Source organism: Giraffa tippelskirchi, chromosome 12 (assembly GCF_054371585.1).
Source record: "Giraffa tippelskirchi isolate mGirTip1 chromosome 12, T2T-mGirTip1v1.2.pri, whole genome shotgun sequence".
NCBI lineage: Eukaryota > Metazoa > Chordata > Mammalia > Artiodactyla > Giraffidae > Giraffa > Giraffa tippelskirchi.
Genome location: NC_137286.1, coordinates 72,159,647 through 72,184,152, shown reverse-complemented (window position 1 = coordinate 72,184,152; position 24,506 = coordinate 72,159,647). Strand labels below are relative to the sequence as shown.

Below are 24,506 nucleotides of genomic sequence, written 5' to 3'. Positions count from 1 at the left end.
GAGGCAATGCCCATGGCCAGTGTACTTTAGAGACGGCCTGACCGCTCCGGGGAAGACACGCACCGACGGAACCCCTTGGGAAACAGCAGTGAGAGTCCTCACCGTCGTAAGGGTTTCCTCTGGGGACAACCTGCCCTGGGCACCACATGAGGGAGCAGACCGGCTTCTCTTCCTCTGCCCCCACACCACTCACTCATGAAGGCAGCTCAGGTGTTCTCATGCCCTGCCTGCCTGCCTGCCTGCCTGGCTCATCCGTGAGCTGTGACCACCTCCAGGGCAGGACTCCACCTTCTCCTCTCTGTGTACCGTGAATCTGCACACAGTGGGCTTTCAGAACCTTAGGAGACTTGAGCCATTCCCACTCGAGCCAGAACCCTCCCCAGGAAGGAAAACAGCTGTGGAGTCATTTTGGCCCCAGCACTGGTTCCCAAACCCTGGCGGCTCCTACAGCCTCTACGGTGTGAAGAGGGAGGTCCCTTTTGACAGAGCTTTCCGGCTGTCAGATCGAAGCTGTTGTTTCACTGTCAGCTGTGTCTCTGCCGTTGCAGCCAGGTGGGCCACGCTGCTCCAAAGGAGCTCACAAGCTGAGTTGCAAGGGAGGTATTGAGAGGACAGGGATGGCTACAACGTGCTGCAAACTGAGTGAGGGTCCCCACAATCCTCAGCAAAGGTCTGTGGTGTGCAAGTGGGGAGTAGAGGGCCCCCAAGTTCCAAAGGAAGGGAGGTACTCGGGAGCTAAAGCCCTTGGCTGCTGTGGTAGCAGCTGCAGATGGCAGCTCGTCCACAGTGCACTTCGAATGAGGTCATATGAGCGGGACTCTGGAAAGGGCTCCGAAATCCAGAGAAAGGGGTCAGGGTATGTGGGAATCCGGCGGGGGTGGGGGGTGGATGAAGGAAGGTGTCCTTCCTCTCTCCAGTGCAATTTGGTTTGGTGAGTCTCAAAGCTACCAGATGGCACTTCCCAAGTCAGGCCCCCGCAGGAATCAGGGTGGGCTGCGTGCCTCGGCCCCTGCCACAGGGACAAGCCACACCAGTGGCCTCCCTGAGCTCAAATGGCCGGATCTGGGGGATCCGTCTGGGTGCACACCTCCTTGCTGTGGCCAAGTTCCCCCCTTCTCTGAGCACCAGCTTCATCATCCTCTCGAATGAGGACATCGATTGCTACCTTGGCACGTTACTCTCTTCATCCTGTGAAGACTCATTAGGCTTATCCTACAATTACTAGCTGGCCCGAAGAGATATCTCCTGAATCCAGATTAAGCTGGAGTCTCCCAGGCTCATCTGGCATGTCTTCCCTGAAGTCTGCCAAAACCCACACCCTTGCATTTCCAGGGACTCCCCTTAGCCGGCTGGGCAGAAAACCCAGCATGGTTCAAACAAGCTGACAGACAAGCGGGAGAGGACTCACGGGCAGACGGCCTCCGTCAGGTCTCGGGTGGAGCTCTGGGACCACAGCAGCAACGGGCCATCCCAGCCCCTGGGCTCAGCAGCGCCCTCATTCTCAGGCCGGCGGCTCTGCCCTGAGGGGAGCAGGAAGGTCACCAACTGCCGCAGGCGGACCTCAAGCCCCTCCCACTGCTGGAGCCTGACCTCCCCCGGCCCCACCCCTTCCCCTACCCCAGCAGGACGAGAGCTCGTCTTCCCCTGGCTTCCAACGTGAGGCCCGGCCCTGGGCCCCGATTGGGCACTGCCCCAGTCCGGAGCCAATCACAGTGGCCAGGGAGGTGGAACGCACCGATTGGCCAGGGCCAGGTCATGTGACCATGCTCCCCAGGAAACTCAAATATTACCAAGATTCCCTAACAAACCAATGAACAAAATTATCCAGTAAAGGCAAACCGTACTTTTTAATGAGGCCGATGTCACAGAAAAAAAAAAAAATGCTTCACAATGAACTGCTCAAGGAAGCTACTAAATAAACTTTCAGAAAAGTTAAGTAGTTTTTTTTTTTTTTTTTAATAGGGTGACGGAGAGCTATACCTTTCCCATCTATGTGAATTTAGGTTTAAACTAGATTTCCCTTGGCTATTATATACGACAAAAAAACCCCACATCACCCCCTTTCACTCCCCCCACCCCCCAAAAGTGTTTTAGTCTATTGAGTTTTTGTGTCCTCAGTTGTGTCTGATTCACGGCAACTCACGAACTCTACACAGCCAGGCTCTTCCGTCCATGGAATTCAGGGCAATTTTTTTCTGTCACAGTAAATGCCCACCCTGGGTGATCCAAAGGCAAGGGCTCAGAGGCTCCTGAGAGTCTAACTCCTTTCAGCCGAGCACAGAGCTGGCTCCTCACTGGGATGCCTGTGGCCTGGGGCTCCCAGAGGGGAGAGCAGCACTCGCCCCACCGTGTGGTCACTGCTGGAAGTGCAGGCTGCTCCTCACTCCCCCTTGACAGTGTCCCTGAGGGCAGAACAGTGGGAATCTACTCAAGGTGGAAATGCAAACTCCCATGCAACCAAACTTCCCACAAGGTCTCCAAAACCACTCAGGAACAGGGAATTGGAAACTGCAGGGCATGACATGAATGGAGATGGAGACTTGACACCTTACACCGAGTTCACTTCCAGTTATCCCTAGACAAAGTTTCCATGAAAACTTGTCACAAATCTAGAAGAACAATGAGCAGAAACCGGACACGTGCTTTGAGTCTTCACACACAAAACTAAAAGGCAGTCCACAAAACAACCCAGAGAATACAGTGGACTTTGCAAAATCAAAGATATCTACTGTGGGAAAGACCTCATTACAAAAGCAAAAGACAGGTCATACATCGCGAGACGAATGAGTGGAAACACAAAGCTTCTCAAGGATGTGTCTCCAAACAGACAAAGAACACCAACACAACAAGCCTGTGAAAACTAGGGAAAGGTCTGAAGGGACACCAGACTGAGGAAGACACACACAGAGTATCCCGGATGATGTCCAGCACGGAGGGCCTGAAGAAACAACAGTCTAGTTGCACTCCCTCAGGCCTGTGTGACCCTGGATGAGGCCTCTGTTTCCCGGTGGCTCTGAGAGATGGACAGGGAGGAAGGGGAAGAGAAATCACTTGCATTTCTAATACTCACAGCAAAGTCTTCCAATGAGAAGGGAATTATCACCCCCACTGACAATGCCATTCACTGAAGTGATACCCACGAGTCCATCTAACCCAGAAGGGAAGGAAGGACCTGTTCTCACAAAACGGCGAGAGATGGAAGAAGGAAGATCAAGCCCACACCAATCACTGGAAAGAGAAGCTGTGCTCAGGGCTTGAAAGAATTCCTATTGGGAAAATGATGTCACAGCCCCACAAGGCAATCCACAGCTTGGATGCTATTCCTCCCAAAATGCCAATGCATTGTCGCACCGAACAAAGAATTGCAAAAGGGGTTACGGAAACAGAAAAGAGCCTAAATTGTCAATACAATCCGACGAAAAAGCCCCGATACGGACATCCAAGGTTGTGTGAAAGGAAATTAGACGACCAAACTAGGATCCTCAGGAGCGTATCGGAGAAGGCGATGGCGACCCACGCCAGTACTCTTGCCTGGAAAATGCCCTGGACGGAGGAGCCTGGTAGGCTGCAGGCCATGGGGTCGCGCAGAGTCAGACACGACTGAAGTGACTTAGCCGCAGCGGCAGCAGCAGGACAGTATGCTATTGGGAATACAACAACACACACAGATCCAGATCGATGGAATAAAGTTGAGGGTCCAGAAACAAACCCCGGCATCCATGGTCAACTCATCTCTGACACAGAAGGGGAGAATATCCAAATGGGAACAAGAAAGCCTCTTCAATAAATGGCCATGGGAAAACCAGACAGCTACATCTGAAGAACGCTATTGGTTTTGATCTCACACCACCTCAATATCGGGGAAAAACCTCACCCTAAAGACTGATGTCATGAGATAGCTAGAAAGAAGCGTAGGTCAAAGGCTCCTTAACATCAGAGTCTCCTTGCCATTTGCTGGGCGGAGGTAGAAATGCGTCTCTTCAAGTAAGGGAAAGAGGGAAACGAAGTACACCAATGGGTTTCCATCCAATGGAACCTCTTCACAACAGAGAAGCTAAGCATTCACAGATGCAAAAGATAGGAAACGGAACATGAGAGACTCCTTGCAAGTGGTGTATCTGAGAAGGGGTTCATATGGAAAGAGACGAAGAATGCACAGCACTCAGATTCCAAGAAACACCACCACCACCCTTGACCCTTCCCCCATGACCAACTCCGACCTAAAGCCTTTCTCTCCCTCTAACCCATCCCTAAAACATAACCCTCATCTAATCATATACATGTGCATTCCTAGCATCCATCCATCCACACACGAGAGAGAAAGAGGAAGACACAGACTGAATCGAGAAAGGAAAAGGGAGGGACACAGCCAGAGAGAGACACGGAACCAAAGAGAGGAAAGGAGTCGATGGTCCAGACTTTTCATCAATCTGTCTCGAAGGTAGAAGCAATGACAGCGCCCATCCACCCCAGAAGGGGGAAAAGGACGGAAGGTTTGGAGAGGAAAAGACAAGAACGCAGGGAGCCATTAGAAGCTCAGCCACCCGCAGAAGCTGAGCTGGGACACTTGAACAGAATCTCAATGGAAACAGAGGACCAGAAAGTTGGCTACTCTTTTCTATAAGAGAGGGAGACCTTCGAGTCTTCCTTTCGGGCCTCCAACTTGGATGTGGGGTCTCAAAACAGTCAGGAGGGGCAGTGCCTTTTCCTGGGTACCACGGCGCATCCAGGCCTCGTTCTGCCCCATTCTGTGCTGTGTCAGCCCTGGATGGAGTCTTTCTTTCTGAAGTCTCAGCGCACAAGCTCCACGTGATATTGGCCCCAGGTGGAGAGGCATGGAGCTGCTCGTAGGCCGACAGACCTAGGAAACAGATGGGAGAATGACCCCCACTCTGCAGATGGAGAGACTGGGGAAACCCTGAGGGGCATATGCTTGTCCAGGGCCACACCACTTATGAGAAGAAGGAGCCTGGTCTGAGAGCAGCGGGGTCCTCGGAGCTCAGGCCCTGGCTGCACCCAGGCCTCCCCAGGGCTGTGGGCTGGGCTGTGTGGCTGTCAATGTGCCTGCACATGGCCTAAGGGGGGTGGTCGAGCAGTCAGAAACCCAGAGATTCCCTTGGGAAGTTTTGGGGAAGGGACCTCAGCACGAACCCCAGGAAATGATGTCACCTGCCGGCAACAGAACCCAACAGAACCCGCAACCCGGGTATCCAGGCCTCCAGAGCGGAGAGGAGCCCCCAGCCAGATCTCTTGCTGCCAGGATGTTCTGCTGTTTGCCCCTGCCCAGAGGCCGGGGCCTCAGGAGAGCTCACAGGCAGTGTGCGTGGGCACCCTGTCGACGTTGGCTCAGGGCACCCCCGAGAGGCCTCTGGCCCTCTGCCCGGAGAAACAGAAAGGTAACACGGGGAGCCCCAGGCCGGGCCAGGCCACCTCTCCCATGCCACCCGGAAACACCGGGTCCTTTGCCTGTGTGTGTGGATGCGGGTTTCTCGGGGTGTGTCTCCCTCAAGGAAGCCCAGGCGGATGTGGGGTCAGAAGCCTGCGGACAAGTTGTGTCCACACCCCAGGGGAGATCAGGCTGGCTGGGATGGGAACAGTGCGGGCAGGGCCGGCCGCCCAGGCTGACCTCACACCCTCAGGTGGGTCTCTTTCCTCCCGGGTGGGGATCTGAGCAGACACACGTCTCTGACCCTTCTGGGAAGAGAAGTTCGAGCAGGCAGAAGCAGCGGCTCCACTGGCCAGGCCCAGCTCGGAAAACTCCCAGCACGGCTGGCTGACGGTCACTGTCGTTGCAGAGCTTCCCACGTGATGAGGCCGAGGACGGGGACACCCCGTCCACCTCCCGGAGGGAGGGGTCGGAGCACCAACCCCCCGCCCGTGAGGCCCAGTGCAGGCTCCAGGTGAGCGTGCCCACGGAGGCATCAGCCCCACCGGGGGCGAAGCGGAGGCGGGGAAGGCCTGCTGCCGAGACACCGCCCAGGATACACCCGGCGGCCCAGTCTGAGGCTGCCACGGAGCTCAGCACACCCGGCTCCGACCCAGAGTCCCGAGAACCCCGGCCTCTGAGGCAGCAGGAGGACCTGGAGCCCAGCACGCCAGAGCACAGAGGTAAGGACGCTGGGGCTGGTGCACGGGAGTGTGTGGGGAGGGGGTGCTGAGCTACACAGGGACGAGTCCCCGAAAGATGCTGCTGGGCCTGCAGCAAGCGCTGGCCTCACACCCCCACCCCCATCTTGCACACTTCAGTCCCAAAAGACATCCAACCCTGGGTATTCTTTCGGAATCTCTTGGAAGCTTTCTGTCCCGGGATACGCACATGCCAAGGCTGGTCTGTGGGCAAACTTTGCTTCTCCCCCAGCTCTAGCACTGGCCTCCAACTGGAACCAGGCTCCACTTCCCAGACCTGTGCCTACAGAGGTGGTGGCTCCAGGTGCAGGACCCAGGGATCCACCGAGGGCAGATGGAGAACCGAGCCTTGCCCTCGCAGAGACACCAGGCCAGCTGGGTACTGGCCAGCACACCGGGCAGATCGGATTTCCGTGCCTGCAGGACCCCCAGCCCCAGGCACTGATGTCCCACCCCCTCAGCCAGAACCTCCACCTCCACGTGCACCTGTACCTGCTCGGGCTTTGGCAGGAGAACCCGAGGCAGAGGAGGAGTCACCGCCTCGGCAGGGAGAGCCTGCCCTGGCTCCCGCGCAACACCCAGACGCCGACGATGACTCACCCGCCCCTGCAGGAAGAACGAGCCCCCGCTCTGGACAGAGACCCAGAGCCCTTGCCGGAAACACCATGTCCAGGGGAGCGGTCGGCTCTGCAGCCTCCATCCCTGTCTGCTCACCGTGGACGCCGGCAACTCGGTCTGCCCCCAGGGGACATGGAGTTCCTTTCCCCTGAGCTGCTTTGCATTTGGTTTGTTTCCACCTTTCTGGTGATGTTTTACTTTTTGTATGGTTTCGTCTATTTTTGTTGGTTAAGTTGGGATTAGTAAACTTTTTCATCATTGTTGCAATTTGGGACACTGTTGTGTAACTCTGGTGATACGGTGTTACCATCACCACTCTGTAGTTTCAGACCCGTTCGATCTTTATGCCCCACCCGCCAACAAAGCCTGGGTTCAAGGCAAGCAGGCCCTGTTCATCCCTCCCCCCGATCCTGACCACAATTTCATCTTTTCTTTCTGCATTCCTTCCTATATTCTTGGTGTCCCCAATCAATGACTCTCAGTGAGATGACTGAAGGAGTTTTTTTCGGACTCTCCACCTACTGTAAGACTCCATTGGAGAGTTCTCATTTTTATGTCATTTGAACTAGCCTTTGATAGCTGAAAGGACGGTGTACGTCCTTTCAAGATATCATGTGCCAAACGAAGCCCTTTTGGCAAATGCCATCATTATCTCCAGGCAGGCATTGCTGTTTGAAGGGTGACATCTCAGCCAGAAGGCAGAGGCTGAGCTCCTCTTGTTGCACCAGCTCCCAAAAGAAGCCAAGAAAGGGAGCTGGAACAACAAACCACCCCAACGCCCAGGAAAGCGTTCTTCACGACAGAAGGCTAGCAAATGACCCAACAACCTTGTGGCCCAGAACCCCTCTAGAAAAATCACTGTTCCATACAAAAGAGAAACACATGGGAAGTTCCAAGGAGAGGCAATGCCCATGGCCAGTGTACTTTAGAGACGGCCTGACCGCTCCGGGGAAGACACGCACCGACGGAACCCCTTGGGAAACAGCAGTGAGAGTCCTCACCGTCGTAAGGGTTTCCTCTGGGGACAACCTGCCCTGGGCACCACATGAGGGAGCAGACCGGCTTCTCTTCCTCTGCCCCCACACCACTCACTCATGAAGGCAGCTCAGGTGTTCTCATGCCCTGCCTGCCTGCCTGCCTGCCTGGCTCATCCGTGAGCTGTGACCACCTCCAGGGCAGGACTCCACCTTCTCCTCTCTGTGTACCGTGAATCTGCACACAGTGGGCTTTCAGAACCTTAGGAGACTTGAGCCATTCCCACTCGAGCCAGAACCCTCCCCAGGAAGGAAAACAGCTGTGGAGTCATTTTGGCCCCAGCACTGGTTCCCAAACCCTGGCGGCTCCTACAGCCTCTACGGTGTGAAGAGGGAGGTCCCTTTTGACAGAGCTTTCCGGCTGTCAGATCGAAGCTGTTGTTTCACTGTCAGCTGTGTCTCTGCCGTTGCAGCCAGGTGGGCCACGCTGCTCCAAAGGAGCTCACAAGCTGAGTTGCAAGGGAGGTATTGAGAGGACAGGGATGGCTACAACGTGCTGCAAACTGAGTGAGGGTCCCCACAATCCTCAGCAAAGGTCTGTGGTGTGCAAGTGGGGAGTAGAGGGCCCCCAAGTTCCAAAGGAAGGGAGGTACTCGGGAGATAAAGCCCTTGGCTGCTGTGGTAGCAGCTGCAGATGGCAGCTCGTCCACAGTGCACTTCGAATGAGGTCATATGAGCGGGACTCTGGAAATGGCTCCGAAATCCAGAGAAAGGGGTCAGGGTATGTGGGAATCCGGCGGGGGTGGGGGGTGGATGAAGGAAGGTGTCCTTCCTCTCTCCAGTGCAATTTGGTTTGGTGAGTCTCAAAGCTACCAGATGGCACTTCCCAAGTCAGGCCCCCGCAGGAATCAGGGTGGGCTGCGTGCCTCGGCCCCTGCCACAGGGACAAGCCACACCAGTGGCCTCCCTGAGCTCAAATGGCCGGATCTGGGGGTTCCGTCTGGGTGCACACCTCCTTGCTGTGGCCAAGTTCCCCCCTTCTCTGAGCACCAGCTTCATCATCCTCTCGAATGAGGACATCGATTGCTACCTTGGCACGTTACTCTCTTCATCCTGTGAAGACTCATTAGGCTTATCCTACAATTACTAGCTGGCCCGAAGAGATATCTCCTGAATCCAGATTAAGCTGGAGTCTCCCAGGCTCATCTGGCATGTCTTCCCTGAAGTCTGCCAAAACCCACACCCTTGCATTTCCAGGGACTCCCCTTAGCCGGCTGGGCAGAAAACCCAGCATGGTTCAAACAAGCTGACAGACAAGCGGGAGAGGACTCACGGGCAGACGGCCTCCGTCAGGTCTCGGGTGGAGCTCTGGGACCACAGCAGCAACGGGCCATCCCAGCCCCTGGGCTCAGCAGCGCCCTCATTCTCAGGCCGGCGGCTCTGCCCTGAGGGGAGCAGGAAGGTCACCAACTGCCGCAGGCGGACCTCAAGCCCCTCCCACTGCTGGAGCCTGACCTCCCCCGGCCCCACCCCTTCCCCTACCCCAGCAGGACGAGAGCTCGTCTTCCCCTGGCTTCCAACGTGAGGCCCGGCCCTGGGCCCCGATTGGGCACTGCCCCAGTCCGGAGCCAATCACAGTGGCCAGGGAGGTGGAACGCACCGATTGGCCAGGGCCAGGTCATGTGACCATGCTTCCCAGGAAACTCAAATATTACCAAGATTCCCTAACAAACCAATGAACAAAATTATCCAGTAAAGGCAAACCGTACTTTTTAATGAGGCCGATGTCACAGAAAAAAAAAAAAAATGCTTCACAATGAACTGCTCAAGGAAGCTACTAAATAAACTTTCAGAAAAGTTAAGTAGTTTTTTTTTTTTTTTTAATAGGGTGACGGAGAGCTATACCTTTCCCATCTATGTGAATTTAGGTTTAAACTAGATTTCCCTTGGCTATTATATACGACAAAAAAACCCCACATCACCCCCTTTCACTCCCCCCACCCCCCAAAAGTGTTTTAGTCTATTGAGTTTTTGTGTCCTCAGTTGTGTCTGATTCACGGCAACTCACGAACTCTACACAGCCAGGCTCTTCCGTCCATGGAATTCAGGGCAATTTTTTTCTGTCACAGTAAATGCCCACCCTGGGTGATCCAAAGGCAAGGGCTCAGAGGCTCCTGAGAGTCTAACTCCTTTCAGCCGAGCACAGAGCTGGCTCCTCACTGGGATGCCTGTGGCCTGGGGCTCCCAGAGGGGAGAGCAGCACTCGCCCCACCGTGTGGTCACTGCTGGAAGTGCAGGCTGCTCCTCACTCCCCCTTGACAGTGTCCCTGAGGGCAGAACAGTGGGAATCTACTCAAGGTGGAAATGCAAACTCCCATGCAACCAAACTTCCCACAAGGTCTCCAAAACCACTCAGGAACAGGGAATTGGAAACTGCAGGGCATGACATGAATGGAGATGGAGACTTGACACCTTACACCGAGTTCACTTCCAGTTATCCCTAGACAAAGTTTCCATGAAAACTTGTCACAAATCTAGAAGAACAATGAGCAGAAACCGGACACGTGCTTTGAGTCTTCACACACAAAACTAAAAGGCAGTCCACAAAACAACCCAGAGAATACAGTGGACTTTGCAAAATCAAAGATATCTACTGTGGGAAAGACCTCATTACAAAAGCAAAAGACAGGTCATACATCGCGAGACGAATGAGTGGAAACACAAAGCTTCTCAAGGATGTGTCTCCAAACAGACAAAGAACACCAACACAACAAGCCTGTGAAAACTAGGGAAAGGTCTGAAGGGACACCAGACTGAGGAAGACACACACAGAGTATCCCGGATGATGTCCAGCACGGAGGGCCTGAAGAAACAACAGTCTAGTTGCACTCCCTCAGGCCTGTGTGACCCTGGATGAGGCCTCTGTTTCCCGGTGGCTCTGAGAGATGGACAGGGAGGAAGGGGAAGAGAAATCACTTGCATTTCTAATACTCACAGCAAAGTCTTCCAATGAGAAGGGAATTATCACCCCCACTGACAATGCCATTCACTGAAGTGATACCCACGAGTCCATCTAACCCAGAAGGGAAGGAAGGACCTGTTCTCACAAAACGGCGAGAGATGGAAGAAGGAAGATCAAGCCCACACCAATCACTGGAAAGAGAAGCTGTGCTCAGGGCTTGAAAGAATTCCTATTGGGAAAATGATGTCACAGCCCCACAAGGCAATCCACAGCTTGGATGCTATTCCTCCCAAAATGCCAATGCATTGTCGCACCGAACAAAGAATTGCAAAAGGGGTTACGGAAACAGAAAAGAGCCTAAATTGTCAATACAATCCGACGAAAAAGCCCCGATACGGACATCCAAGGTTGTGTGAAAGGAAATTAGACGACCAAACTAGGATCCTCAGGAGCGTATCGGAGAAGGCGATGGCGACCCACGCCAGTACTCTTGCCTGGAAAATGCCCTGGACGGAGGAGCCTGGTAGGCTGCAGGCCATGGGGTCGTGCAGAGTCAGACACGACTGAAGTGACTTAGCCGCAGCGGCAGCAGCAGGACAGTATGCTATTGGGAATACAACAACACACACAGATCCAGATCGATGGAATAAAGTTGAGGGTCCAGAAACAAACCCCGGCATCCATGGTCAACTCATCTCTGACACAGAAGGGGAGAATATCCAAATGGGAACAAGAAAGCCTCTTCAATAAATGGCCATGGGAAAACCAGACAGCTACATCTGAAGAACGCTATTGGTTTTGATCTCACACCACCTCAATATCGGGGAAAAACCTCACCCTAAAGACTGATGTCATGAGATAGCTAGAAAGAAGCGTAGGTCAAAGGCTCCTTAACATCAGAGTCTCCTTGCCATTTGCTGGGCGGAGGTAGAAATGGGTCTCTTCAAGTAAGGGAAAGAGGGAAACGAAGTACACCAATGGGTTTCCATCCAATGGAACCTCTTCACAACAGAGAAGCTAAGCATTCACAGATGCAAAAGATAGGAAACGGAACATGAGAGACTCCTTGCAAGTGGTGTATCTGAGAAGGGGTTCATATGGAAAGAGACGAAGAATGCACAGCACTCAGATTCCAAGAAACACCACCACCACCCTTGACCCTTCCCCCATGACCAACTCCGACCTAAAGCCTTTCTCTCCCTCTAACCCATCCCTAAAACATAACCCTCATCTAATCATATACATGTGCATTCCTAGCATCCATCCATCCACACACGAGAGAGAAAGAGGAAGACACAGACTGAATCGAGAAAGGAAAAGAGAGGGACACAGCCAGAGAGAGACACGGAACCAAAGACAGGAAAGGAGTCGATGGTCCAGACTTTTCATCAATCTGTCTCGAAGGTAGAAGCAATGACAGCGCCCATCCACCCCAGAAGGGGGAAAAGGACGGAAGGTTTGGAGAGGAAAAGACAAGAACGCAGGGAGCCATTAGAAGCTCAGCCACCCGCAGAAGCCGAGCTGGGACACTTGAACAGAATCTCAATGGAAACAGAGGACCAGAAAGTTGGCTACTCTTTTCTATAAGAGAGGGAGACCTTCGAGTCTTCCTTTCGGGCCTCCAACTTGGATGTGGGGTCTCAAAACAGTCAGGAGGGGCAGTGCCTTTTCCTGGGTACCACGGCGCATCCAGGCCTCGTTCTGCCCCATTCTGTGCTGTGTCAGCCCTGGATGGAGTCTTTCTTTCTGAAGTCTCAGCGCACAAGCTCCACGTGATATCGGCCCCAGGTGGAGAGGCATGGAGCTGCTCGTAGGCTGACAGACCTAGGAAACAGATGGGAGAATGACCCCCACTCTGCAGATGGAGAGACTGGGGAAACCCCGAGGGGCATATGCTTGTCCAGGGCCACACCACTTATGAGAAGAAGGAGCCTGGTCTGAGAGCAGCGGGGTCCTCGGAGCTCAGGCCCTGGCTGCACCCAGGCCTCCCCAGGGCTGTGGGCTGGGCTGTGTGGCTGTCAATGTGCCTGCACATGGCCTAAGGGGGGTGGTCGAGCAGTCAGAAACCCAGAGATTCCCTTGGGAAGTTTTGGGGAAGGGACCTCAGCACGAACCCCAGGAAATGATGTCACCTGCCGGCAACAGAACCCAACAGAACCCGCAACCCGGGTATCCAGGCCTCCAGAGCGGAGAGGAGCCCCCAGCCAGATCTCTTGCTGCCAGGATGTTCTGCTGTTTGCCCCTGCCCAGAGGCCGGGGCCTCAGGAGAGCTCACAGGCAGTGTGCGTGGGCACCCTGTCGACGTTGGCTCAGGGCACCCCCGAGAGGCCTCTGGCCCTCTGCCCGGAGAAACAGAAAGGTAACACGGGGAGCCCCAGGCCGGGCCAGGCCACCTCTCCCATGCCACCCGGAAACACCGGGTCCTTTGCCTGTGTGTGTGGATGCGGGTTTCTCGGGGTGTGTCTCCCTCAAGGAAGCCCAGGCGGATGTGGGGTCAGAAGCCTGCGGACAAGTTGTGTCCACACCCCAGGGGAGATCAGGCTGGCTGGGATGGGAACAGTGCGGGCAGGGCCGGCCGCCCAGGCTGACCTCACACCCTCAGGTGGGTCTCTTTCCTCCCGGGTGGGGATCTGAGCAGACACACGTCTCTGACCCTTCTGGGAAGAGAAGTTCGAGCAGGCAGAAGCAGCGGCTCCACTGGCCAGGCCCAGCTCGGAAAACTCCCAGCACGGCTGGCTGACGGTCACTGTCGTTGCAGAGCTTCCCACGTGATGAGGCCGAGGACGGGGACACCCCGTCCACCTCCCGGAGGGAGGGGTCGGAGCACCAACCCCCCGCCCGTGAGGCCCAGTGCAGGCTCCAGGTGAGCGTGCCCACGGAGGCATCAGCCCCACCGGGGGCGAAGCGGAGGCGGGGAAGGCCTGCTGCCGAGACACCGCCCAGGATACACCCGGCGGCCCAGTCTGAGGCTGCCACGGAGCTCAGCACACCCGGCTCCGACCCAGAGTCCCGAGAACCCCGGCCTCTGAGGCAGCAGGAGGACCTGGAGCCCAGCACGCCAGAGCACAGAGGTAAGGACGCTGGGGCTGGTGCACGGGAGTGTGTGGGGAGGGGGTGCTGAGCTACACAGGGACGAGTCCCCGAAAGATGCTGCTGGGCCTGCAGCAAGCGCTGGCCTCACACCCCCACCCCCATCTTGCACACTTCAGTCCCAAAAGACATCCAACCCTGGGTATTCTTTCGGAATCTCTTGGAAGCTTTCTGTCCCGGGATACGCACATGCCAAGGCTGGTCTGTGGGCAAACTTTGCTTCTCCCCCAGCTCTAGCACTGGCCTCCAACTGGAAACAGGCTCCACTTCCCAGACCTGTGCCTACAGAGGTGGTGGCTCCAGGTGCAGGACCCAGGGATCCACCGAGGGCAGATGGAGAACCGAGCCTTGCCCTCGCAGAGACACCAGGCCAGCTGGGTACTGGCCAGCACACCGGGCAGATCGGATTTCCGTGCCTGCAGGACCCCCAGCCCCAGGCACTGATGTCCCACCCCCTCAGCCAGAACCTCCACCTCCACGTGCACCTGTACCTGCTCGGGCTTTGGCAGGAGAACCCGAGGCAGAGGAGGAGTCACCGCCTCGGCAGGGAGAGCCTGCCCTGGCTCCCGCGCAACACCCAGACGCCGACGATGACTCACCCGCCCCTGCAGGAAGAACGAGCCCCCGCTCTGGACAGAGACCCAGAGCCCTTGCCGGAAACACCATGTCCAGGGGAGCGGTCGGCTCTGCAGCCTCCATCCCTGTCTGCTCACCGTGGACGCCGGCAACTCGGTCTGCCCCCAGGGGACATGGAGTTCCTTTCCCCTGAGCTGCTTTGCATTTGGTTTGTTTCCACCTTTCTGGTGATGTTTTACTTTTTGTATGGTTTCGTCTATTTTTGTTGGTTAAGTTGGGATTAGTAAACTTTTTCATCATTGTTGCAATTTGGGACACTGTTGTGTAACTCTGGTGATACGGTGTTACCATCACCACTCTGTAGTTTCAGACCCGTTCGATCTTTATGCCCCACCCGCCAACAAAGCCTGGGTTCAAGGCAAGCAGGCCCTGTTCATCCCTCCCCCCGATCCTGACCACAATTTCATCTTTTCTTTCTGCATTCCTTCCTATATTCTTGGTGTCCCCAATCAATGACTCTCAGTGAGATGACTGAAGGAGTTTTTTTCGGACTCTCCACCTACTGTAAGACTCCATTGGAGAGTTCTCATTTTTATGTCATTTGAACTAGCCTTTGATAGCTGAAAGGACGGTGTACGTCCTTTCAAGATATCATGTGCCAAACGAAGCCCTTTTGGCAAATGCCATCATTATCTCCAGGCAGGCATTGCTGTTTGAAGGGTGACATCTCAGCCAGAAGGCAGAGGCTGAGCTCCTCTTGTTGCACCAGCTCCCAAAAGAAGCCAAGAAAGGGAGCTGGAACAACAAACCACCCCAACGCCCAGGAAAGCGTTCTTCACGACAGAAGGCTAGCAAATGACCCAACAACCTTGTGGCCCAGAACCCCTCTAGAAAAATCACTGTTCCATACAAAAGAGAAACACATGGGAAGTTCCAAGGAGAGGCAATGCCCATGGCCAGTGTACTTTAGAGACGGCCTGACCGCTCCGGGGAAGACACGCACCGACGGAACCCCTTGGGAAACAGCAGTGAGAGTCCTCACCGTCGTAAGGGTTTCCTCTGGGGACAACCTGCCCTGGGCACCACATGAGGGAGCATACCGGCTTCTCTTCCTCTGCCCCCACACCACTCACTCATGAAGGCAGCTCAGGTGTTCTCATGCCCTGCCTGCCTGCCTGCCTGCCTGGCTCATCCGTGAGCTGTGACCACCTCCAGGGCAGGACTCCACCTTCTCCTCTCTGTGTACCGTGAATCTGCACACAGTGGGCTTTCAGAACCTTAGGAGACTTGAGCCATTCCCACTCGAGCCAGAACCCTCCCCAGGAAGGAAAACAGCTGTGGAGTCATTTTGGCCCCAGCACTGGTTCCCAAACCCTGGCGGCTCCTACAGCCTCTACGGTGTGAAGAGGGAGGTCCCTTTTGACAGAGCTTTCCGGCTGTCAGATCGAAGCTGTTGTTTCACTGTCAGCTGTGTCTCTGCCGTTGCAGCCAGGTGGGCCACGCTGCTCCAAAGGAGCTCACAAGCTGAGTTGCAAGGGAGGTATTGAGAGGACAGGGATGGCTACAACGTGCTGCAAACTGAGTGAGGGTCCCCACAATCCTCAGCAAAGGTCTGTGGTGTGCAAGTGGGGAGTAGAGGGCCCCCAAGTTCCAAAGGAAGGGAGGTACTCGGGAGATAAAGCCCTTGGCTGCTGTGGTAGCAGCTGCAGATGGCAGCTCGTCCACAGTGCACTTCGAATGAGGTCATATGAGCGGGACTCTGGAAATGGCTCCGAAATCCAGAGAAAGGGGTCAGGGTATGTGGGAATCCGGCGGGGGTGGGGGGTGGATGAAGGAAGGTGTCCTTCCTCTCTCCAGTGCAATTTGGTTTGGTGAGTCTCAAAGCTACCAGATGGCACTTCCCAAGTCAGGCCCCCGCAGGAATCAGGGTGGGCTGCGTGCCTCGGCCCCTGCCACAGGGACAAGCCACACCAGTGGCCTCCCTGAGCTCAAATGGCCGGATCTGGGGGTTCCGTCTGGGTGCACACCTCCTTGCTGTGGCCAAGTTCCCCCCTTCTCTGAGCACCAGCTTCATCATCCTCTCGAATGAGGACATCGATTGCTACCTTGGCACGTTACTCTCTTCATCCTGTGAAGACTCATTAGGCTTATCCTACAATTACTAGCTGGCCCGAAGAGATATCTCCTGAATCCAGATTAAGCTGGAGTCTCCCAGGCTCATCTGGCATGTCTTCCCTGAAGTCTGCCAAAACCCACACCCTTGCATTTCCAGGGACTCCCCTTAGCCGGCTGGGCAGAAAACCCAGCATGGTTCAAACAAGCTGACAGACAAGCGGGAGAGGACTCACGGGCAGACGGCCTCCGTCAGGTCTCGGGTGGAGCTCTGGGACCACAGCAGCAACGGGCCATCCCAGCCCCTGGGCTCAGCAGCGCCCTCATTCTCAGGCCGGCGGCTCTGCCCTGAGGGGAGCAGGAAGGTCACCAACTGCCGCAGGCGGACCTCAAGCCCCTCCCACTGCTGGAGCCTGACCTCCCCCGGCCCCACCCCTTCCCCTACCCCAGCAGGACGAGAGCTCGTCTTCCCCTGGCTTCCAACGTGAGGCCCGGCCCTGGGCCCCGATTGGGCACTGCCCCAGTCCGGAGCCAATCACAGTGGCCAGGGAGGTGGAACGCACCGATTGGCCAGGGCCAGGTCATGTGACCATGCTCCCCAGGAAACTCAAATATTACCAAGATTCCCTAACAAACCAATGAACAAAATTATCCAGTAAAGGCAAACCGTACTTTTTAATGAGGCCGATGTCACAGAAAAAAAAAAAAAGCTTCACAATGAACTGCTCAAGGAAGCTACTAAATAAACTTTCAGAAAAGTTAAGTAGTTTTTTTTTTTTTTTTAATAGGGTGATGGAGAGCTATACCTTTCCCATCTATGTGAATTTAGGTTTAAACTAGATTTCCCTTGGCTATTATATACCACAAAAAAACCCCACATCACTCCCTTTCACTCCCCCCACCCCCCAAAAGTGTTTTAGTCTATTGAGTTTTTGTGTCCTCAGTTGTGTCTGATTCACGGCAACTCACGAACTCTACACAGCCAGGCTCTTCCGTCCATGGAATTCAGGGCAATTTTTTTCTGTCACAGTAAATGCCCACCCTGGGTGATCCAAAGGCAAGGGCTCAGAGGCTCCTGAGAGTCTAACTCCTTTCAGCCGAGCACAGAGCTGGCTCCTCACTGGGATGCCTGTGGCCTGGGGCTCCCAGAGGGGAGAGCAGCACTCGCCCCACCGTGTGGTCACTGCTGGAAGTGCAGGCTGCTCCTCACTCCCCCTTGACAGTGTCCCTGAGGGCAGAACAGTGGGAATCTACTCAAGGTGGAAATGCAAACTCCCATGCAACCAAACTTCCCACAAGGTCTCCAAAACCACTCAGGAACAGGGAATTGGAAACTGCAGGGCATGACATGAATGGAGATGGAGACTTGACACCTTACACCGAGTTCACTTCCAGTTATCCCTAGACAAAGTTTCCATGAAAACTTGTCACAAATCTAGAAGAACAATGAGCAGAAACCGGACACGTGCTTTGAGTCTTCACACACAAAACTAAAAGGCAGTCCACAAAACAACCCAGAGAATACAGTGGACTTTGCAAAATCAAAGATATCTACTGTGGGAAAGACCTCATTACAAAAGCAAAAGACAGGTCATACATCGCGAGACGAATGAGTGGAAACACAAAGCTTCTCAAGGATGTGTCTCCAAACAGACAAAGAACACCAACACAACAAGCCTGTGAAAACTAGGGAAAGGTCTGAAGGGACACCAGACTGAGGAAGACACACACAGAGTATCCCGGATGATGTCCAGCACGGAGGGCCTGAAGAAACAACAGTCTAGTTGCACTCCCTCAGGCCTGTGTGACCCTGGATGAGGCCTCTGTTTCCCGGTGGCTCTGAGAGATGGACAGGGAGGAAGGGGAAGAGAAATCACTTGCATTTCTAATACTCACAGCAAAGTCTTCCAATGAGAAGGGAATTATCACCCCCACTGACAATGCCATGCACTGAAGTGATACCCACGAGTCCATCTAACCCAGAAGGGAAGGAAGGACCTGTTCTCACAAAACGGCGAGAGATGGAAGAAGGAAGATCAAGCCCACACCAATCACTGGAAAGAGAAGCTGTGCTCAGGGCTTGAAAGAATTCCTATTGGGAAAATGATGTCACAGCCCCACAAGGCAATCCACAGCTTGGATGCTATTCCTCCCAAAATGCCAATGCATTGTCGCACCGAACAAAGAACTGCAAAAGGGGTTACGGAAACAGAAAAGAGCCTAAATTGTCAATACAATCTGATGAAAAAGCCCCGATACGGACATCCAAGGTTGTGTGAAAGGAAATTAGACGACCAAACTAGGATCCTCAGGAGCGTATCGGAGAAGGCGATGGCGACCCACGCCAGTACTCTTGCCTGGAAAATGCCCTGGACGGAGGAGCCTGGTAGGCTGCAGGCCATGGGGTCGCGCAGAGTCAGACACGACTGAAGTGACTTAGCCGCAGCGGCAGCAGCAGGACAGTATGCTATTGGGAATACAACAACACACACAGATCCAGATCGATGGAATAAAGTTGAGGGTCCAGAAACAAACCCCGGCATCCATGGTCAACTCATCTCTGACACAGAAGGGGAGAATATCCAAATGGGAACAAGAAAGCCTCTTCAATAAATGGCCATGGGAAAACCAGACAGCTACATCTGAAGAACGCTATTGGTTTTGATCTCACACCACCTCAATATCGGGGAAAAACCTCACCCTAAAGACTGATGTCATGAGATAGCTAGAAAGAAGCGTAGGTCAAAGGCTCATTAACATCAGAGTTACCTTGCCATTTGCTGGGCGGAGGTAGAAATGGGTCTCTTCAAGTAAGGGAAAGAGGGAAACGAAGTACACCAATGGGTTTCCATCCAATGGAACCTCTTCACAACAGAGAAGCTAAGCATTCACAGATGCAAAAGATAGGAAACGGAACATGAGAGACTCCTTGCAAGTGGTGTATCTGAGAAGGGGTTCATATGGAAAGAGACGAAGAATGCACAGCACTCAGATTCCAAGAAACACCACCACCACCCTTGACCCTTCCCCCATGACCAACTCCGACCTAAAGCCTTTCTCTCCCTCTAACCCATCCCTAAAACATAACCCTCATCTAATCATATACATGTGCATTCCTAGCATCCATCCATCCACACACGAGAGAGAAAGAGGAAGACACAGACTGAATCGAGAAAGGAAAAGAGAGGGACACAGCCAGAGAGAGACACGGAACCAAAGAGAGGAAAGGAGTCGATGGTCCAGACTTTTCATCAATCTGTCTCGAAGGTAGAAGCAATGACAGCGCCCATCCACCCCAGAAGGGGGAAAAGGACGGAAGGTTTGGAGAGGAAAAGACAAGAACGCAGGGAGCCATTAGAAGCTCAGCCACCCGCAGAAGCCGAGCTGGGACACTTGAACAGAATCTCAATGGAAACAGAGGACCAGAAAGTTGGCTACTCTTTTCTATAAGAGAGGGAGACCTTCGAGTCTTCCTTTCGGGCCTCCAACTTGGATGTGGGGTCTCAAAACAGTCAGGAGGGGCAGTGCCTTTTCCTGGGTACCACGGCGCATCCAGGCCTCGTTCTGCCCCATTCTGTGCTGTGTCAGCCCTGGATGGAGTCTTTCTTTCTGAAGTCTCAGCGCACAAGCTCCACGTGATATCGGCCCCAGGTGGAGAGGCATGGAGCTGCTCGTAGGCCGACAGACCTAGGAAACAGATGGGAGAATGACCCCCACTCTGCAGATGGAGAGACTGGGGAAACCCTGAGGGGCATATGCTTGTCCAGGGCCACACCACTTATGAGAAGAAGGAGCCTGGTCTGAGAGCAGCGGGGTCCTCGGAGCTCAGGCCCTGGCTGCACCCAGGCCTCCCCAGGGCTGTGGGCTGGGCTGTGTGGCTGTCAATGTGCCTGCACATGGCCTAAGGGGGGTGGTCGAGCAGTCAGAAACCCAGAGATTCCCTTGGGAAGTTTTGGGGAAGGGACCTCAGCACGAACCCCAGGAAATGATGTCACCTGCCGGCAACAGAACCCAACAGAACCCGCAACCCGGGTATCCAGGCCTCCAGAGCGGAGAGGAGCCCCCAGCCAGATCTCTTGCTGCCAGGATGTTCTGCTGTTTGCCCCTGCCCAGAGGCCGGGGCCTCAGGAGAGCTCACAGGCAGTGTGCGTGGGCACCCTGTTGACGTTGGCTCAGGGCACCCCCGAGAGGCCTCTGGCCCTCTGCCCGGAGAAACAGAAAGGTAACACGGGGAGCCCCAGGCCGGGCCAGGCCACCTCTCCCATGCCACCCGGAAACACCGGGTCCTTTGCCTGTGTGTGTGGATGCGGGTTTCTCGGGGTGTGTCTCCCTCAAGGAAGCCCAGGCGGATGTGGGGTCAGAAGCCTGCGGACAAGTTGTGTCCACACCCCAGGGGAGATCAGGCTGGCTGGGATGGGAACAGTGCGGGCAGGGCCGGCCGCCCAGGCTGACCTCACACCCTCAGGTGGGTCTCTTTCCTCCCGGGTGGGGATCTGAGCAGACACACGTCTCTGACCCTTCTGGGAAGAGAAGTTCGAGCAGGCAGAAGCAGCGGCTCCACTGGCCAGGCCCAGCTCGGAAAACTCCCAGCACGGCTGGCTGACGGTCACTGTCGTTGCAGAGCTTCCCACGTGATGAGGCCGAGGACGGGGACACCCCGTCCACCTCCCGGAGGGAGGGGTCGGAGCACCAACCCCCCGCCCGTGAGGCCCAGTGCAGGCTCCAGGTGAGCGTGCCCACGGAGGCATCAGCCCCACCGGGGGCGAAGCGGAGGCGGGGAAGGCCTGCTGCCGAGACACCGCCCAGGATACACCCGGCGGCCCAGTCTGAGGCTGCCACGGAGCTCAGCACACCCGGCTCCGACCCAGAGTCCCGAGAACCCCGGCCTCTGAGGCAGCAGGAGGACCTGGAGCCCAGCACGCCAGAGCACAGAGGTAAGGACGCTGGGGCTGGTGCACGGGAGTGTGTGGGGAGGGGGTGCTGAGCTACACAGGGACGAGTCCCCGAAAGATGCTGCTGGGCCTGCAGCAAGCGCTGGCCTCACACCCCCACCCCCATCTTGCACACTTCAGTCCCAAAAGACATCCAACCCTGGGTATTCTTTCGGAATCTCTTGGAAGCTTTCTGTCCCGGGATACGCACATGCCAAGGCTGGTCTGTGGGCAAACTTTGCTTCTCCCCCAGCTCTAGCACTGGCCTCCAACTGGAACCAGGCTCCACTTCCCAGACCTGTGCCTACAGAGGTGGTGGCTCCAGGTGCAGGACCCAGGGATCCACCGAGGGCAGATGGAGAACCGAGCCTTGCCCTCGCAGAGACACCAGGCCAGCTGGGTACTGGCCAGCACACCGGGCAGATCGGATTTCCGTGCCTGCAGGACCCCCAGCCCCAGGCACTGATGTCCCACCCCCTCAGCCAGAACCTCCACCTCCACGTGCACCTGTACCTGCTCGGGCTTTGGCAGGAGAACCCGAGGCAGAGGAGGAGTCACCGCCTCGGCAGGGAGAGCCTGCCCTGGCTCCCGCGCAACACCCAGACGCCGACGATGACTCACCCGCCCCTGCAGGAAGAACGAGCCCCCGCTCTGGACAGAGACCCAGAGCCCTTGCCGGAAACACCATGTCCAGGGGAGCGGTCGGCTCTGCAGCCTCCATCCCTGTCTGCTCACCGTGGACACCGGCAACTCGGTCTGCCCCCAGGGGACATGGAGTTCCTTTCCCCTGAGCTGCTTTGCATTTGGTTTGTTTCCACCTTTCTGGTGATGTTTTACTTTTTGTATGGTTTCGTCTATTTTTGTTGGTTAAGTTGGGATTAGTAAACTTTTTCATCATTGTTGCAATTTGGGACACTGTTGTGTAACTCTGGTGATACTGTGTTACCATCACCACTCTGTAGTTTCAGACCCGTTCGATCTTTATGCCCCACCCGCCAACAAAGCCTGGGTTCAAGGCAAGCAGGCCCTGTTCATCCCTCCCCCCGATCCTGACCACAATTTCATCTTTTCTTTCTGCATTCCTTCCTATATTCTTGGTGTCCCCAATCAATGACTCTCAGTGAAATGACTGAAGGAGTTTTTTTCGGACTCTCCACCTACTGTAAGACTCCATTGGAGAGTTCTCATTTTTATGTCATTTGAACTAGCCTTTGATAGCTGAAAGGACGGTGTACGTCCTTTCAAGATATCATGTGCCAAACGAAGCCCTTTTGGCAAATGCCATCATTATCTCCAGGCAGGCATTGCTGTTTGAAGGGTGACATCTCAGCCAGAAGGCAGAGGCTGAGCTCCTCTTGTTGCACCAGCTCCCAAAAGAAGCCAAGAAAGGGAGCTGGAACAACAAACCACCCCAACGCCCAGGAAAGCGTTCTTCACGACAGAAGGCTAGCAAATGACCCAACAACCTTGTGGCCCAGAACCCCTCTAGAAAAATCACTGTTCCATACAAAAGAGAAACACATGGGAAGTTCCAAGGAGAGGCAATGCCCATGGCCAGTGTACTTTAGAGACGGCCTGACCGCTCCGGGGAAGACACGCACCGACGGAACCCCTTGGGAAACAGCAGTGAGAGTCCTCACCGTCGTAAGGGTTTCCTCTGGGGACAACCTGCCCTGGGCACCACATGAGGGAGCAGACCGGCTTCTCTTCCTCTGCCCCCACACCACTCACTCATGAAGGCAGCCCAGGTGTTCTCATGCCCTGCCTGCCTGCCTGCCTGCCTGGCTCATCCGTGAGCTGTGACCACCTCCAGGGCAGGACTCCACCTTCTCCTCTCTGTGTACCGTGAATCTGCACACAGTGGGCTTTCAGAACCTTAGGAGACTTGAGCCATTCCCACTCGAGCCAGAACCCTCCCCAGGAAGGAAAACAGCTGTGGAGTCATTTTGGCCCCAGCACTGGTTCCCAAACCCTGGCGGCTCCTACAGCCTCTACGGTGTGAAGAGGGAGGTCCCTTTTGACAGAGCTTTCCGGCTGTCAGATCGAAGCTGTTGTTTCACTGTCAGCTGTGTCTCTGCCGTTGCAGCCAGGTGGGCCACGCTGCTCCAAAGGAGCTCACAAGCTGAGTTGCAAGGGAGGTATTGAGAGGACAGGGATGGCTACAACGTGCTGCAAACTGAGTGAGGGTCCCCACAATCCTCAGCAAAGGTCTGTGGTGTGCAAGTGGGGAGTAGAGGGCCCCCAAGTTCCAAAGGAAGGGAGGTACTCGGGAGATAAAGCCCTTGGCTGCTGTGGTAGCAGCTGCAGATGGCAGCTCGTCCACAGTGCACTTCGAATGAGGTCATATGAGCGGGACTCTGGAAATGGCTCCGAAATCCAGAGAAAGGGGTCAGGGTATGTGGGAATCCGGCGGGGGTGGGGGGTGGATGAAGGAAGGTGTCCTTCCTCTCTCCAGTGCAATTTGGTTTGGTGAGTCTCAAAGCTACCAGATGGCACTTCCCAAGTCAGGCCCCCGCAGGAATCAGGGTGGGCTGCGTGCCTCGGCCCCTGCCACAGGGACAAGCCACACCAGTGGCCTCCCTGAGCTCAAATGGCCGGATCTGGGGGTTCCGTCTGGGTGCACACCTCCTTGCTGTGGCCAAGTTCCCCCCTTCTCTGAGCACCAGCTTCATCATCCTCTCGAATGAGGACATCGATTGCTACCTTGGCACGTTACTCTCTTCATCCTGTGAAGACTCATTAGGCTTATCCTACAATTACTAGCTGGCCCGAAGAGATATCTCCTGAATCCAGATTAAGCTGGAGTCTCCCAGGCTCATCTGGCATGTCTTCCCTGAAGTCTGCCAAAACCCACACCCTTGCATTTCCAGGGACTCCCCTTAGCCGGCTGGGCAGAAAACCCAGCATGGTTCAAACAAGCTGACAGACAAGCGGGAGAGGACTCACGGGCAGACGGCCTCCGTCAGGTCTCGGGTGGAGCTCTGGGACCACAGCAGCAACGGGCCATCCCAGCCCCTGGGCTCAGCAGCGCCCTCATTCTCAGGCCGGCGGCTCTGCCCTGAGGGGAGCAGGAAGGTCACCAACTGCCGCAGGCGGACCTCAAGCCCCTCCCACTGC

General features: G+C 55.3%; 2 protein-coding genes and 1 long non-coding RNA gene across 4 annotated transcripts; 2 read left to right on the top strand and 1 right to left on the bottom strand.

Moving 5' to 3' along the window:
• The first annotated feature begins 5,167 nt into the window (after positions 1 to 5,167).
• On the top strand, positions 5,168 to 7,011 carry LOC145529606 (uncharacterized). 2 transcript variants are annotated; one of them, XM_081550195.1, is made up of 3 exons: positions 5,168 to 5,396; positions 5,796 to 6,108; positions 6,359 to 7,011. In XM_081550195.1, the coding sequence occupies exons 1-3, from the start codon at positions 5,262 to 5,264 to the stop codon at positions 6,985 to 6,987; spliced, it is 1,077 nt and encodes a 358-aa protein (XP_081406321.1). In that variant the 5' UTR covers positions 5,168 to 5,261; the 3' UTR covers positions 6,988 to 7,011. The 2 variants fall into 2 exon arrangements, with proteins under 2 accessions (XP_081406321.1, XP_081406322.1); XM_081550196.1 differs by having other exon boundaries at positions 5,219 to 5,396; positions 6,365 to 7,011.
• LOC145529709 (uncharacterized) lies at positions 6,963 to 24,504 on the bottom strand. The gene is made up of 3 exons (XR_014071298.1): positions 24,336 to 24,504; positions 16,695 to 16,806; positions 6,963 to 9,163 (listed from the first exon to the last, which is right to left on the bottom strand). It is a non-coding gene; the product is annotated as an uncharacterized LOC145529709 (long non-coding RNA).
• LOC145529634 (uncharacterized) lies at positions 12,854 to 15,431 on the top strand. The gene is made up of 3 exons (XM_081550231.1): positions 12,854 to 13,039; positions 13,439 to 13,751; positions 14,002 to 15,431. Exons 1-3 carry the CDS (start codon positions 12,905 to 12,907, stop codon positions 14,628 to 14,630), a joined length of 1,077 nt encoding a protein of 358 aa, XP_081406357.1. The 5' UTR covers positions 12,854 to 12,904; the 3' UTR covers positions 14,631 to 15,431.
• Positions 24,505 to 24,506: the final 2 nt, after the last annotated feature.